The sequence below is a fragment of the Bombus vancouverensis genome, chromosome 4, assembly GCF_051014615.1.
Source record: "Bombus vancouverensis nearcticus chromosome 4, iyBomVanc1_principal, whole genome shotgun sequence".
In the NCBI taxonomy this organism is placed as follows: Eukaryota; Metazoa; Arthropoda; class Insecta; order Hymenoptera; family Apidae; genus Bombus; species Bombus vancouverensis.
In genome coordinates this window covers 18,095,059-18,110,610 of record NC_134914.1, presented here as the reverse complement: position 1 = coordinate 18,110,610, position 15,552 = coordinate 18,095,059, and the positions used below count along the sequence as shown (strand labels likewise).

Below are 15,552 nucleotides of genomic sequence, written 5' to 3'. Positions count from 1 at the left end.
CTCTGTTTCTTTCAGAGACATCTGATGTTACTTCTTGCAAGTAAAGTTTGAAAGCATAGCTGGCGCGCGGTACGATAACACGATGGCAGACTGTAAGGAAGCATTCGAGATCTATCGTGAATATGTCGTCGAACAGACGCGTATGTTCACGGAAATTGATTTGTCGAATTAGGTAATAAAAGAATGGGATCGATTGGTTCGGATGTATCGAACTTTTAGATCTGTACGAAGGCATATTCGTCCAAAACGTAAACGAAAGTAGAAGTACCGGTGTAGGCAATCGTTATTGCTATACATTACTCGGACAATAAGAAATTGATAGGGCGATGGAAAGTTGCGTGAAATATCTGTTTGTATAGGTTGTAAACGACGGAGATAGGAGAGGGTGGTATAGAGCGAGGAGAACCGTGCAAAGGATACCATAAAAATGCTTTATACCGTAATAAGGAGGTACGTAACAGTGTTGCGAACTAATGAAATTATGTGCGTAATCGCGATGGTAGTTTCTCGAAAGGCAGAACGTTCCCTACCGTCGATAGAAGATGTTCCATCGGTTTCGGCTCGATAAGATCTAGACCGAGAAATCTTGAAAACGCATACGGTATTCGCGCGTGTCGAGATAGATAGAGGAGGGGCATCGAAAACGCGCGATGCTAGCGCTAAAAGCGATTGCAGGGATATCTCTATGGTGGTCGATCGTGGTAACGGGTGAAGGTAACATCGTCCGGAATGAGGATATCTGCGGAGCTCAAAACGGACGGCGATTGTATCTGGAGCTTGGAGAGAAGGGTATCTTATACGCCAGAAACGTCTCGCTGATAAAGAACGAGCCGAGACAAGAGGGCTCGCGGGTATATACGAGCAACAGCTCCCACGCTCAGTGCAATCTCGAGCTGGTGACATGTCCGTCCTGCGTGATAATCGTAACCTTCGAGAGCATCGCGTTGTCGCATCATTGCGGCGACGGCAGCGTCACATTGGATAGCCCGTGCAGGTAATTACGTGCACGCGCGTGTTAGGCGTCAACGCGTTCAACCTTCGTTTGGCCTTTCGTTTTCGTTTCCGCAGGTGTGATTACGTGTGGATCTCGGAGCCGCCGTACGAGGATGTGTCCGGAACTCCGTTTTGCGGATTGTACGCGCCGATCACGTACAGGTCCAGCACGAGAACTCTGTCGATCACGCTGCTTTACAGTCAGTCGCACAAGCACGCGTTCACGCTGGAGTACACGGCGGAGAGTAAGCAGATTAATTTGACGAGAATATCGCGGAATTAATAGCGCGCTGGATCGAAGATCGATCGATACGTTCACGACCTATTGACAGGAAACAGATTACACCTGAGAGGTACCGAATTGACAACGGCGACCGGTCAAGCAGCCAAGGGATTGAACAACACCGGCGGTGGGATTTTAACGTCTCCGTTCTTCCCGGCTCGGTATCCTCGCGATCTTGGCTTGGAGTACGTGGTCACCTGCCCGAGCGAAGCACCGTTCTGCCGCATCAGGTTGCTGTTCAGTGATTTTCAGTTGGCGACTGTGTCGATAATGGAGGTAAGTGCAAACTAACCGAAGCAAAAACGATCGTCTGTCATATCGACGATGGTTATGCGCGATCTAGTTCTACGATTGGAACGGTCAACGACTGGACGTGAGTAGCGGCGCGAGATTTCGGCCACCGGTAATAATGAGCTCCGGCCCTTCGTTGCTGATACGATTCTACGCGAATGGCGGCACCGGATTGGGTTACAAGGCTTTCTATTCGTTCGTGATTGGACATCCCTTGGACAAATCCGTGCAACCGATAACCGACTGCGGCGGTTACGTGGAGAATCTTGGTGGCACGATTACCATGTTGGATATGGTGGGCGAAGGGGTAAAAACTTACGACTGCGTGTGGCTGATCAGGCCTCCCAAGAACTTTTTACACATGAAAACGCATATGTATCTGAAGGTGATCACGTTCGCGGACATGGGTGAGTGTAGACGCGTGATTCCTGCTTTTCCCCCTTCTTCGATTGGCCGCAGACAATCCGTATACGTCGTCGAAGACAAAATACAAGCGAGAGAAGCGGATAAACGCGTACTAGTCTGTACTTTGTTTTCCATTATCACGGAGAATAGGAAACAGTGTCTGCGGACAAACGTTGGAAGAAACGCGCGACTCGGTTTAATTATCCTACTCGTTTTCGCATTCGTTTCAGCCGGCAATACCGAATTAGTGGTAAAACAGGGACCCACTTCGGCTCTTTTGCCGCTCGAGATCCTCAGACATCCAGCGAGTCAAGTGCAACCACCGAGACACAGGGAGCACGTGGCTCCCGTCACCAGCGGCTTTCACGTCAGTCTACGAGGAACGTTTGGCTCGTCCTCGCACCTGGCGATTGCCTACGCGGCCTTCAGTTACATGGGTGAGCGTAACCTTCGCGAATCCTCATCCCGATCGATTCGTCATTCCCTCTCGTCCGATCATTCGCAGACTGTTTCGCGGGATCGGACTTTCTTTGCCGCAATCACAGATGCATAACGAGTCAGCTGAATTGCGACGGTTTCGATCACTGCGGCGACAACAGCGACGAACCGGCAACCTGCTTTCAAGGTATATAAACGCAATCGTTTAAAGCGTTTCGGTTTCGTTTTGTCCGACGCGAATATCGTCTCGCAGATTGGGAGCTGGAACCTCAGGATCGAAAATGGCACGCGAACAAGGCGAATTACTACTTTCCAAAGATCGATCGTTACCCAGACCTGAAGACGGCTACTCTGGTGTTCGTGGCGAGCAGCCTCGGACTGATCGTCTTGATATCGGCGCTGATCATCTTGCTGTACAGAATGGGCGCCAGAGCCAGGCAGCAAAGAGAACTTCAGTCAAGACTGCAAACGATCAGCGAGCTTCTAGGTAGGAAGACAGTTACCATGTACGTTCAATACGGCAGTCATCGTCGGTAGAGCATGGACAGACCGGCGGTCATCGTCGATTTCTCTCACCGTCACTTTCGACAGTTTTCGATATTGCAGACGGAGCGCGAATCGACGAAATCACGGTGTCGGACGACCCGCCGGTGTACGAAGCACCACCTGGCTACGACGAGGTGGTGAAGCTCGGATTCGACTCGGAGATCATCGCTCGAAGAAAGAAGAGGGCGTTTGGTCGAGAAACTCGCGGTAGGAGTTCTCCCAGTCAAAGCTGCTCGTAAGTAACCTACCGGTATCTTTTCTTTCCACTCGACGCATTCACGCGATACGAATACGAATTGCTCGGCCGATCGAAGGTTGGACGTCGAACGATCCTCCTCGGTTTGTTCGCTGGCCGAGATGGCAGGTAGCAGTCGCGGCAGCGATCGCGCTACGTCCAGCTCCAACCAGGACGCGGGGATTCCGAAGAACCGAACTACGACTCGGCGGTTGCCCGAGAGCCCACCGCCGCCGTACGTCACTCCTCCAGGATCCATATCGCGACATTTCAACGTATCCGGATTAGCGTCGGTCGATTCGAACACGCGTAAGTATTGCCACTTTCGTAGGTACTTGCCGTGGTTAAGCAGGTACGGCAAAGAGCGCCTGGACGTGTGAGTTTCACGCGAGGATGTTCCGTCAGGCGAGCGGCACGACGAAGAGGAAGAACGGGAGGAGGGAAAGGAGAAGGGCGAGGGATCGCGTCGGCGGAACTGGCTTCGTCGAGCCGGCGAATCGTTCTCGTCGTCCTTGTGCGGAAACGACGATCTTCCAGGACCGTCCACCCCGGGGGACCTCGAAGCACGGGGATCATTGGTCTCGATCAACGTCGAATTTCTCGGTGCGTATTCGCCGACTTGCAGCGCTTCGAATTCGATCCGAACAGCCAGCGTCTCGTGTGATTCGCAGCGGAGAACCTCGCGCGCTGCTTCGACAGACACGGAGTCGTTGGATCGCGGAGACGCAGCAGGAGACGCGGAAGAAACGGTCGAGGGGGAGAAACGATCCGGAGCAACCGTCGAGTCGGACACGGAAGAACAGATCGGAGAACCGTGCGAGGAACCGGGCGACCAGCCAACCGTCGAGGATGCCGTCGTGGACAGCGTTACCGAGGATAACGTCAAGTCCGACGACGGTTTCGCGTCCGGATGCTCTTGCGAAGGTGCCTGCGGCTGCGCCACCGTTCGTCGATCGTCGTCGTTCAGAGAGCGAACCATCGGCCGCCTCTGGTCGGTTCGTTGTATTACCGCGGACCAAAGCGCGGAACGGTCGGCGGCGGAAGAAACGAACAGGCGACGCTGGCAAAGGGAAAGTGGAAAGAAATCGGGCCAGGAGCGGAAACGAAACGAAACGAAGGAGAACGCTGTGGATACGAGAAGGGATAGGAAGGTGGAAGAGGGTGAGGACGAAGATATGGAAGAAGATGAACGAGAGGAGGGAAAAGAAGGAGGAAGCAGCTATCAGTCAAGAGGCAGTACGATCGTGAAATTGCTGGGCGCGAGAATGGGTAAATGGCAGAATGTAAGCGCCGGCTCCACGGTTGCATCCACGGCAAGTTCGACGCCGTGCGGCACCTTCGGAAGGTCCATGAGGAAATTGCCGGTTTGCTCGCGCGACGGATACCTCGGCAGAACTTCGACGATCGGATCGATCGGCAGTTACGAAAAGTTGTGCAACGGCGAGTTCGAAGAGTCGCGGATGAATTTGCGCGCCTCCGATCCGGTCTCGATCGGATCGTCGTACCGCGAACGACGAGGCTACCGACGATACTCGAGCTGCGATCTGCAGAGTCTGTACGAAGGGATGAGGATCTTGGACGGATTCCTGGCGCGAAGAGGCCTGGCGGTCGCGCACACTCGGAAACAATCGGTAACGGTGATGTTGTTCGGAACACCGGAGCACGGAGCTATACGGCGACGACCTATCGGCGAGGAGGGAACGATTCGCGAGATCGGACGCGTTTCTCGACTCAGTCTGGACGGTCTTTCGAATTGATCGAGGATTCCATCGGGCGAAGATTACGTTCGTTAAACGGGACACGGGACGGACGTAGAAACGAAGAAAGAGAAACAAGCAACGGACACTTTTGCGAAAAAGATTTATTTTTGGTAATGTTGGCAACGACGATCGGAAAATATGTAGCGACTCAGAAACGCGGCGACGTCCGATCGCCTTTCGCCGCGTACCTCTCTTCAAGTTGTAAGGAGATTACGCTTATAGAGACGTAGTAAAATATACATATATATATATATATACATACTTATACACACATATACATATACATATATATTTACATATATATATGCGAATATATGTATGCAATAATATAGTACATACGCGGGCACGAATTGGTACTCGCGCGTCTACTAAGGTGTTTCGTCGGCCGTGGTACTCGTAGTAGTGCCCTGTGGTTGCCAAAGAAAACGAAATAAATTCAGCGAGACGGAATCTTAAAGTTATTCGAGGCAAATCGATTTTGGCACTTTATTAGGCCTGGTTCCCGCGTAATACATCTGGCGTGGTCGCGGTTTCGATACGGCCCGAGATTTTCGACGCGAATTACTTGAGACAATGGCAATATTGCTTGGTTCCGCGATCCAAGCACCCCGCGGTAGAGGCGTATTGATTGATCCTGCTAACCTCGTGGTCGGACAGGGTGTAGGTTCCGTTCTCGTGGTATCGAACCGTCACCTCGAACTTTCCATCACCGGGGCTCACTTGTATCATGTAGAAGTAGGCGACGCTGCTCGAGCTTCCAAAGTCGATCACGCGGTCTACGCGGTGCAACTTCTTCAAACGAAGCTTCGCGCACAACCGTCTTCCCTTCTTGTCCCGATAGCCGTCGAGCAGCTTGTCCACGTGATCGAGAAACACCTGCGCTCCCTTCTGAACGATCGGATCGCGAGGATCCACCGACTCGAAGGCGCTACAGGCGCACCAATGAGACGAGATTCCGACGTCGGAGCAACCTCTCTCGAGGGGAACCGGGCCCGCGAGCAGGCTGCGACATCCGGGGCACCCCGAGGACGGATTGGCCGAGCCACCTGACAACTGCAACACGTCCCTCAGTGTTTCGTAGAGGTCGAACGGCGAGATCAGCCGACGTTGATTGGCGCGCAGCGACGAATACGCCTCCGGCCGTTCTTCTCGGAACCACTCGGGAAGCCAAAGGTAGAGGAACGGCAGCCTCTCCTCGTACCATCCGATGAACGTGTTCCTGATCGGGCCCCAGCGCATTCCGTGGTCGCTCAGCAGGACGATCATCGTGTCGTTCGCGATGCCCTCGCTTTCCAGTCGCTTCAGCTTGTCGAGAAGTCGGCCGTCCATCGATGACAGTCCGTTCGCGTTCTCGTGGCTCACGCTGATCGTCCAGAAGAAGCCAAAATATGGCGTGCCGCGGAACGCTCGCGCGTACTCGATCGCGTAATCGAGAATTCTATCGAAGCTGGTCTCGGGTCCGGTGCAATACTTGAGCCCGAACCTGAAAAGTAGGTAACGATGAAGAGCGGAGAAGACACGACAAACCGCATAGAACCGACCATCGCATCTACCTCTTTTTCACTTTCAGCAGCTTCTCGCAGGCGAGCATGTACGGTCGGAGGTAATAGTCGGTCGGCGGTTCGACGAAGCCCATCTTGAGATAGTTGAAGGTGTTGAGAGCCGTTTCATCCTCGCCATAGGCAGTGGCGTAGCCGGCGTCGCGAAAATTCCGCCAGAGGAAGGGGCAACGATCTAGCATGTACGGAACGGTCGGTTTGCACAACGAGTAGGCCTGCGACTGATTCTGTCCTGTCAGGATGGCCATCAAGTTGGGAAACGTATTGTCGCCCATCTTGTTGTATCCGTCGAATCGAATCCAGCCGGTTTCCAGCAAGTATCTCTCGGTGATTGGCATGCTACGTATAAAGTTCAATCGACTGACGCTGTCGATGCCAAGCACCAGGACGCTCAGCTTTCTAGAAAGAGCCACGGTGCCGAACGTGGTCGACTGCTGGCTGTCGTTGCGTCGCGTCCGATCGCGAACCTTCTCGGGGTTCGGAATGGCATGAACGTTCTCGTAGATTGGCTTACCGCGTTGTCCACCGCCACCGTCGATCTTGGAATCCACGGTGCAGCTGACCATCACAGCCTGGGCGTCGTCGGGCGTCGTCGTTTCCTTCTCGAAGTTCTCGCATCGTTTCACCCTGGAAAAAAGATAGTCGGAATCGAACGCGTGGCGTGTCACGCAGCCATCTGATTGGTCGATCGGTTGCGTTAAGGTCGATTTGTATCATCCGTTCAAACACGGAACAGCGTCGTTGTGATTTATTAAATAAGCATGCATTTATGCGTGTGTGTATATACAGGGTGGTTGGTAACTGGTGGTACAAGCGGAAAGGGGGTGATTCTACGGGAAAAAAGAAGTCGACGATATAGAATAAAAATTAAACAAAAAATTTTTTTTTAGATTTTTCCATCGCGACAACGATCTACAGTGAGATCCGTTATCTCGTTATCCGTTATCAAACTCCAGACAGAAAATGCCTAGCAACGGCGATTGGAACTTTCTTGATGCTTTTAACGAGTATTTAACAAACGAACGCAATCGTAAAGAGTGGAAAATTTTCATCGGTCTGCGATTCGTGCGGTAGTCTTGGAAAGTTACACATCGAGCAGTTTATACCGAGCGTCCCAGCAATCGCGTTTTGCGCTTAAAGGCATTCTACGCTTAGCAAAGAGTTACCCCGTTGACCGTGCATTCGTTATCGAACCTAAGAACATTGTCAAATGCATCTTGCGTGTTTAAACACTACGGTTGTGTTCGTTGAACTTCGTAAAAGTCATTTTTGCACCTGTGAATATGATCTCTGTTGTACAAAACGATGGCTGATTCAAACGAAGAATTGTTACGCGGCCTAAATTCTAACGATAACCCGACATATACAGGGTGGTTGGTAACTGATGGTACAAACGGAAAGGGGGTGATTCTAGGCGAAAATATAGAAAAATATAAAAAAATATATATAAATATTTTTTTTTTTAATTTTTCCATCGAGACAACGATCTACAGTGAGATCCGTTATAACGTACCGCACGCGTACCGAGCGAAAATTCAAAGTCGATTTTCTCGAAAACAAAGCCTCAAAGGAAAAATGTTTATTCTATATTTTCGACTTCTTTTTTCGCCTAGAATCGCCTCCTTTCCGCTTGTACCACCAGTTACCAACCACCCTGTAATATAGCCTCAGACGCGTGACTACGACGGTCGATATTCTCGGCAAACCGATCAAAGTTATCAGGACACGGTTGAATGGAATTCATAGAGATACGTGCACCCATATCGCGTATGATATTCATTTAGTTATCAACAGACGAACGCATGACCGTTCTATATTTTACAACGCGTCACGAGAACCTGACGGAATGAATCGGAAATTATAGTTTATACAATCAGGAACTGCTGCTACCAGCAGCTGCGTCTCCTTACGTACGAGACGATGGATCCTCGTGAAAAGGATGTCGTTCGGTGAATCGTCCACGGAGGAATGTGAAAATCGCTGGAAATTTGAAAAAAATTACCGTTTCGACGAACTTGTCCACGATTACGATCATTTCAAAATACGTCGTAAAGCTCGTCGATACATCTCGATCGATCATCTCCTACGCGCGTAATCGGCGGTCGACCTTCGTTTTGGCGATATACGAAAAAATATTCTGCCGCTCGGCCTTAATTTTCAAACTACTTCCACTTGGCTTAGTGGTACTTATGTAATATTCATCCGGCCGCGCACCGCGCCTTGAGGCGGCAGACCAACCTTGTTTATATCAATATCGATAAGGGGATTCACAGGCGCGGTGCGACGTCACGCGACCAGATTAATAGTCAGAAACCCATTACGTTAGTACTAACCCGATCAAGCTCGAATATTACGGCAGAGCCACGAATTTATCCACGAGTTCGTCAAAATCGTGTTTTCTTCCGAATTTTTCAATAATCGAGATTAGATCGCTCTATCGATGCTTCGATCGACGACACCCGTTTCACGAGGATCCATCATCCTACCTGCGTATGATAAAATACAAGCTTAAATAAAATACAACAGTTACGTGGAACGCAGGTAGTTACGACGATTTCCCGTTGCCACGTTTCGAATCTTCGCGTTATTATCTTTACGCTTATCGTTTATCGTTGCCAGACGCGAACCAATTGTATAAATACACACACAATACGGCAGCCTATCGAGTCACGGCCATATCTGATACTCGAATCGGCAGCCGATATCCGTAGCCGGAGAGACCGAATTTCGTTTAAGTTGGCCGATCCACCAACTCGGAATCGAATCGTTCCGTGTTTGAACGGATAGTATAAATCGACTTTTACCTTCGTTCTCTGTCTCACCCGAAGACACTCACACGATCGACGTATCCACGTTGTTGTCTTTGGTCGGTTTCTTCGGTTGTTTCTCGGCTCTGTACACCGGCGACCAGCAGCATCTGAGGCCGGGATGACGAGCCGCAGTGGCCGGGTTCACAAACAGAACCACGGTGCCGTTTTCTCGTACGGACAAACCGGTAAACGGCGGCTCGTTGGCGCATTTTTCAAACGCCTTCTTCTTCACGTAAGATCGGATCGACGGGTCAACGGGTTTCTTCGATGGCATTTGGCATCTCGAATTCCACACTAGGTAGCCTTCCATCGTACCTGCGCAGAGATTCGCGCGCGTTCCCATTATCCATCGCGTTGGTCGGCTAATCGTCGATCGTACTTACCGTCGACCGCGTTGTACGACTTGACGAAGGACGGATATCGTGGCTCGAGATCGTAATCCTTTTCCGAAGAAACGACATAGAAACTGGCCAGGAAAGCGACGGGCAACAGCAGCAGAACGAAAGTCGGTCGTCGACGAAGGCAATCGACGATCAACTGGGACCGTCTCATGAGTTTCCGCGAGGAGATTTCGTCGGCCACAGGCACCGACTTCGACGTTCGCGAAACCATATTCTTCCACGTGTCCTCGCTACCGTGCGTCGCTTCCACGCGACCGATCGAACGGTCATCGAGCCCGGTTCCCGGCGATCGCCTTTCGTCCTTCGCTCACCGGTCGATCGATCTCTCTCGCGGAATTACGATGTTCTTGGAGCGATCGTCGAGCTGCTAGGAAACGCCGACCTGGCCGCTTACCTATCTCTGCACCGCTACCGCCGCACCACCGTTGGCGATCGACGTGGTCGTCGTCGCGGCCGTCGTCGTTGATATCGATTTATTCGTCCGGAGAACGAACCTTCCTTCGACCTCGATCGCGCTCGATCGTCGGCCAGCAACCAACGGTGGACACCGAGCGACGATTTTTCCACGATGCGGATCGGTTTCTCCGTTCGATCGTTCCGTACCGCGGACTAACGTAGTCGACCGCGTTTCGACGACGACTGACGGCAAATGCGTCTTTCCAGATGGGTAGGGAGGACTGGCAACGGAAGAAACTGCGACGCGATGCGACGATGCGACCCAACGCTGGCCAATGCGAGGCAACGCGACGCCAGGGTTAGGTTTGGTAGTTTACGCAGGTGTTTGGTTCGCGTTCGTCAACGTAGAATCTTCGTTGACGGATATCGGGCAAATGATCGAGTCGAATGGAGGTTACAAAGGAACGAGAAAGGTTTCCGAGTCGCGGATACGACTTGGCGCGACGCGACGAATCGACGAACCAAGGTTTCGCGTGGTCGTCGAAACACAGCGAGACACTAGGAACTAGGAACGATGGTTGGCTATCGACGCGTACTCACCCCACCGAAGTGTTGGCTCGCTTCGCGCAGATGCGCGCATCTCCTCCAATTTCGAATCGAAACGTGGCCGAATCGAATTTTCCACGTCCGCACAGACTCTCAGCTGGAAACGTCCGTTTCGTTGTACGGACCACATACGCGCGACGATGCTGCTACCGCGACATCGGGGGAACGTTACGAAAGGAACGATCGATTCTTCCAGGTTTTCCAGTGCGTTTATTCGAATCGCGAATCTAGCAAAAAATACACGCTTGGATACAAATGATCGGCAGTCGCATCGCATCGCAACCTTGCCCCATGATGCAACGTCAGGCCGCCGTTGATTCGTCCTCTCTTCGGATCTCGTGAATCACCACGCTTGCAGCATCGACCATTCGGCTAATCTCCAGCTCGTTCGTTGCAACGCCTACCGGGGCCAGTTAAAGAAATTGCGGACATCCTGTCATCAAAGATACGGAAAATCATTAACGACCATGCGATAACAATTAACAGCTAATTAAGTGGCATGCGCGCAGACACACGACGTCGTGCAGTCCCTTCGACGAACGGCTGTGCGTTGCATTCCAGTTAGATACTTTTATCCACGACGTCCGGTTCCGTCGCTGCAAGCGTTGGTAAAGAGGAAAGAGAAAAGAGAAAAGAGAAAAGACAGGCATACTAACTACAAACGGAACAGCGTTTCTCGTCCGAGCCATCGCCGCAACCGTCGCGGCCGCTGCAGGCGATCGCGTCCGATCGACACCTGCTGTTGTCGCACCTGAACGGACAATGTCTGGTGGCGACTCTGCCGCGGCTTCCCACTTGCCTTCGACAAACTCCTTTTGGCTCGTCGCTTCCGTCGCGACAAGACACCACGGCGTTGCAGAACTCGTACGCTGGCAGGCATTGTCCGTTGTCACACCTGAACGCTCCTTCCGGACATTCTACGGCACGGGTTCGTTGTGTTCGATCATTCGAGAATCGAGCGATTCGCGTCATCGCCAACGAAGCACTTACTCCGTCGATTGTTGCAGCCGAACTCGTCCTCGCCTCGCGGACAATCCCGTTTACCGTCGCACATTAGCGCTCTCGACACGCAAACGTCGCTCCTACCACATCTGAATGCTTGTACAGGGCATTCCGTCCCTCCTTCTCGCACCGAGCATCGTTCGTCCGAGCCGTCGCCACAGTCCGGCCGTCCGTCGCAAACGAAGAACCAACTGATGCATTTTCCGGAATTCTTGCACTGGAAGGTGCCAGCCGCGCAACCGGTATTTCTCGCGGAGCAGCTTCCGTTTCCTCGGAAACCACAGTCGCACGTTCCGTCGATGCATCTCGAGTAAGGATCCGCCAGCCGGCATTCCAAATCCGAGACGCAATCGTGTCCTAAACTGATGGCCGATGGCGGCTCGGTCGCCTCCACCTCCGACTGTCGCTCTGTTTTCGAAGCGGACGCTGCGTAAAAGTTTGCTTAAAAGTTTCATCGATAACGATTTTCTCCCTTTTTATCGACTGTCTGCCTCTTCTTTTTATCTTACCTGACGTCCACGCCGTCGACGACACGGTTTCGGTGAGTGCCTCGACCACGATAGCGTCGTCTCTGCTGTCGTAGTCCGCCGTCGGTAAGACGTTTTGCGAGTGGAAAGAATTCGTCGTCTCGGTGGTCGCGTCTAGGGGAAACGATGGGATTGCCGACTGCGCGGTGTCATTTTTCAGCCAATCGATTCGAACTCCTGTAAAGAACCGAACGAAATACGTGGGTAGTCGATGTAACGTCGTTTCCGCGCCACCTAGTTACCTGTTTCCATCTCTTCCTCCGCCTCGTCCTCTCGTCGATCGTCGAACGTCTGAGTTTGCTCGTCGTGGCGGGACGCTACCGTCGGTGTCGCGATCGTTCCCGTCGAGAAATCGTCGAACAGCGGTAAAGGTCTAACCAGATCGTCGGGTCGGCAAATATCGTTTTCGCGACGCATAGGCGCCGTGCATTGGCAACGTCCGAACAAGTTGGGAATCAAGAAGTCACAGTGTGAGTTCCGCTGCCATAGACGACAATGGGCATGTTCGTAGCAAACTTGGCCAAGTTTCGCCGCTGAAACGTTACGAAATAACGCGCGTTCGATCGATCTCTCATCGAAGATTAATCCCTGCTTACTCGAACTCGTCGAAGCTTCGACGAAGAGCATACGACGAGACCGGCAAGCGATTCGAGCTATCGTCTCGTTCGAATCTGACGGTTTTCGATATAGTCCAGTCTTGGACGCAATGTTAAACGGCATGTGAAATATTCTTGCGCCATATCGTTTCTCCGACGTACTCGACTTTTTTAATAATTCCGTCTCGTCGTTCGAATAGACGGTGTTGAAGTGGATCTCGTACATACAGACAATGTCGACGATAAAGCGCAAATGTCGACAAGCCGAAAGGATCAGAAAACTTTCAATAGGCCTAACGGCCATCAATAATATCCTTTGACGATCAACCGCAGTCGTTGATTATGCATTAAGTTCAAGTTAAATAATCACCGTTTTTTAATAAATCCATCTATCAATACATTATCATATGGCATAGAAACCACTGGAAATCCTAATTTCTAATATTTCCGAATAAAGAATCCCTATAATGCGTTCATTGACGCGTTTGCCCTCTATATTCCGAGATACGAAACCTCAACTGTCTATAGACCATAGACAGTTAGGATAGACACTGTGATAAACGTATTATTGGCACCACGTTCGCGCAAGAAAATTTCTGGTACCATCTGACGTGGAATTTAGCATTTTTCGATTTCACTGGACCGATACGAAACGAGCGAAACACGCGTAAGGTCATGGTTACTCTAAACGAGTGGTCGGACGAAGCGACGTTTACAAATATCCGGAGACTGCGCTTCTCAGACTCGGGCAAACGAGCTTAGAAAAACTCGTAGGAATTCTATTTTCGTCGATTCGTCCGCTGTAGCTTGAAGAACGGTTTAACGATCGCGTCTACTTACGACCCAGACACGTGTGCCGACGAAATTGGAGGAAACCATCCCTGCAGCCGCAGAAACCATCCAAGCAGCCGCTGTTGGCTACTTTCAAGGTGCATTGCTCGTCGACGAGACACTCCTGGCCCAAAAGAGTCGCTGTATATCGCCGCGAGAAAGGAAACAGCGCTCGTTGTTATATTCTCGCCGCCGAAACGAGGCTCGTAATCGCAACAAATTCTCACCCTCGAGGCAGTACGTTCCGTTGTACGCGGCAAAGTAGGGCAAACAGCGACAATAGCCATTCCGACAGTGACTACCCTCGATGCTGGAATCGCATTCCGCGTCCCTGGTACATCGCTCGTCCAGCCGCGCGCTCACTGTCCTCGCTGTCGAGCCCACAACGATCGTCCCCTGAAACGCGCATCGCAATCTTCTCGTATTCCCGTTTGCCTGACGACGGCAACGAGTAAACCAGAACCGCAGCTCGTTTCTTCGTTTATCCGGAAGGAAACGAGCGCGAACCAGCCTGGCTTACCCGTCGCCCGTTTGCTCGTCTTTTCCACGCGTTCGATTCATACGCGCCCCACTACCACCTCTCACCCTGTTTCCTGTCCCATTACCTCGATCGCGTTTGCCAGTTTCTCATCTCATCGTCGAACAATAAGCGCGGACAAACGCGCCGCGAATACGGTAAAAACTGCTGGCAATACGGAAGAATCAAGCCGGGTAGAATGGAAAGAGCAGGGCCGTAAAGAAGAGACAAAGGTAGCTGGGAAAAAAAAAGAGGGAGGGGGGAAGACGGAATACGTCGAACGTGCAACGTAGCGAGAGAAATGGAAGAATCGCTAACGGAGGAGAAGAGGGGACGACTACCGACGCATGGCGATGCTCGGAAGGAAGTAAGCGCGAAACGAGACGACGTGGCGCGACATTCGCGTCCCGAGTTTAAAGTAGCCGCGTAACATGCACCGTTAATCAGGTGTTGCCAGCGAGCACTTAGAGTTTCCAGTTCCTGCAACACGACGTTTGTTTTCGCGGGAACGGCCGTTTACGCGGCTGACGCACCGCACCTTCCATTTCCGCGTGTTTCGCGCCCGTCGGCTCGCTTCACCCGCCCTATCTTCTTCCCGACCGCGAAACCGTAAATCTTGGCGATCACGTAGCGCGCGAATTTGCGTCGGAGATGGTCCACCGTCGAACGAAACTCACCAAACGATCGATCGCGATCGCAAACAGAAGAAGGACGATCGTTTCAGCGTTGCCACGCATCGTTCTCTCGGCTGCACGGCTCTTCGCCTCGACGATCGATGGTCGATCGATCGATCACGCTGTATCTTCCTCTTCTTCTGCGTCGAGAGCGTGCTCGCGACGAACGACTCGATCTATCTCGCACGAGTACCCGTCACGACTGCGATGTCCGCGCGTTCTTCGCAATGACTGAAAGCAAACGGCGACCCTGGCTGCTTTTGGTCCCCGTGCACGAACGATGCAAAAGCGGACACAACTGTGTTCCCTCGCTCTCCCACCTCTTTACCGCGCTCTCGGTCTTCGTCTCGGTCTATGTTCCGGACTTCTGGTCTCGATCCTTCTTCGAGTCACTACTCACTCTCCCTTCCGCGATCGTAGCGTATCGTGATCGGCAAATTCGCGGTTCGTTTGGACAATGTTTTGCCCGCTTGGCGTCTATGCCTATGACGCGACTCTTCGAGAATAATAGTTGGAACTGTCGGACGAGGTAACAACGACGAGGAACGAGCAAGACGGAAATGGAAAAGGTAAGAAGTAAGGGTGACGAACGAATAATATTCGGGTCACGCGCAGACTGCTTCAAAATTCATTGGTATTCCAATACGAAACGAGCAACGAACTTGGTCGTGATCCACCCCTT

General features: G+C 51.9%; 3 protein-coding genes across 5 annotated transcripts; 1 reads left to right on the top strand and 2 right to left on the bottom strand.

Annotated features, from left to right (window-relative positions):
* The first annotated feature begins 73 nt into the window (after positions 1-73).
* On the top strand, positions 74-5,412 carry Culd (CUB and LDLa domain). Of its 2 annotated transcripts, none has more exons than XM_033351075.2 (10): positions 74-994; positions 1,069-1,238; positions 1,326-1,552; positions 1,620-1,974; positions 2,203-2,409; positions 2,478-2,597; positions 2,664-2,897; positions 3,017-3,191; positions 3,271-3,500; positions 3,597-5,412. In XM_033351075.2, the coding sequence occupies exons 1-10, from the start codon at positions 651-653 to the stop codon at positions 4,946-4,948; spliced, it is 3,414 nt and encodes a 1,137-aa protein (XP_033206966.2). In that variant the 5' UTR covers positions 74-650; the 3' UTR covers positions 4,949-5,412. The 2 variants fall into 2 exon arrangements, with proteins under 2 accessions (XP_033206966.2, XP_033206965.2); XM_033351074.2 differs by having other exon boundaries at positions 3,002-3,191.
* Positions 5,033-11,000, bottom strand: LOC117166779 (uncharacterized). Of its 2 annotated transcripts, none has more exons than XM_076618297.1 (4): positions 10,718-11,000; positions 9,347-9,635; positions 6,505-7,137; positions 5,033-6,434 (listed from the first exon to the last, which is right to left on the bottom strand). In XM_076618297.1, exons 1-4 carry the CDS (start codon positions 10,998-11,000, stop codon positions 5,513-5,515), a joined length of 2,127 nt encoding a protein of 708 aa, XP_076474412.1. In that variant the 3' UTR covers positions 5,033-5,512. The 2 variants fall into 2 exon arrangements, with proteins under 2 accessions (XP_076474412.1, XP_033206967.2); XM_033351076.2 differs by lacking the exon at positions 10,718-11,000 and adding an exon at positions 9,704-10,711.
* On the bottom strand, positions 10,911-15,083 carry ImpE1 (Ecdysone-inducible gene E1). Its single transcript, XM_033351078.2, has 8 exons — positions 14,874-15,083; positions 13,907-14,075; positions 13,689-13,820; positions 12,495-12,785; positions 12,235-12,429; positions 11,714-12,151; positions 11,380-11,640; positions 10,911-11,156 (listed from the first exon to the last, which is right to left on the bottom strand). The coding sequence occupies exons 1-8, from the start codon at positions 14,931-14,933 to the stop codon at positions 11,137-11,139; spliced, it is 1,566 nt and encodes a 521-aa protein (XP_033206969.1). The 5' UTR covers positions 14,934-15,083; the 3' UTR covers positions 10,911-11,136.
* Between the last annotated feature and the right edge of the window lie 469 nt (positions 15,084-15,552).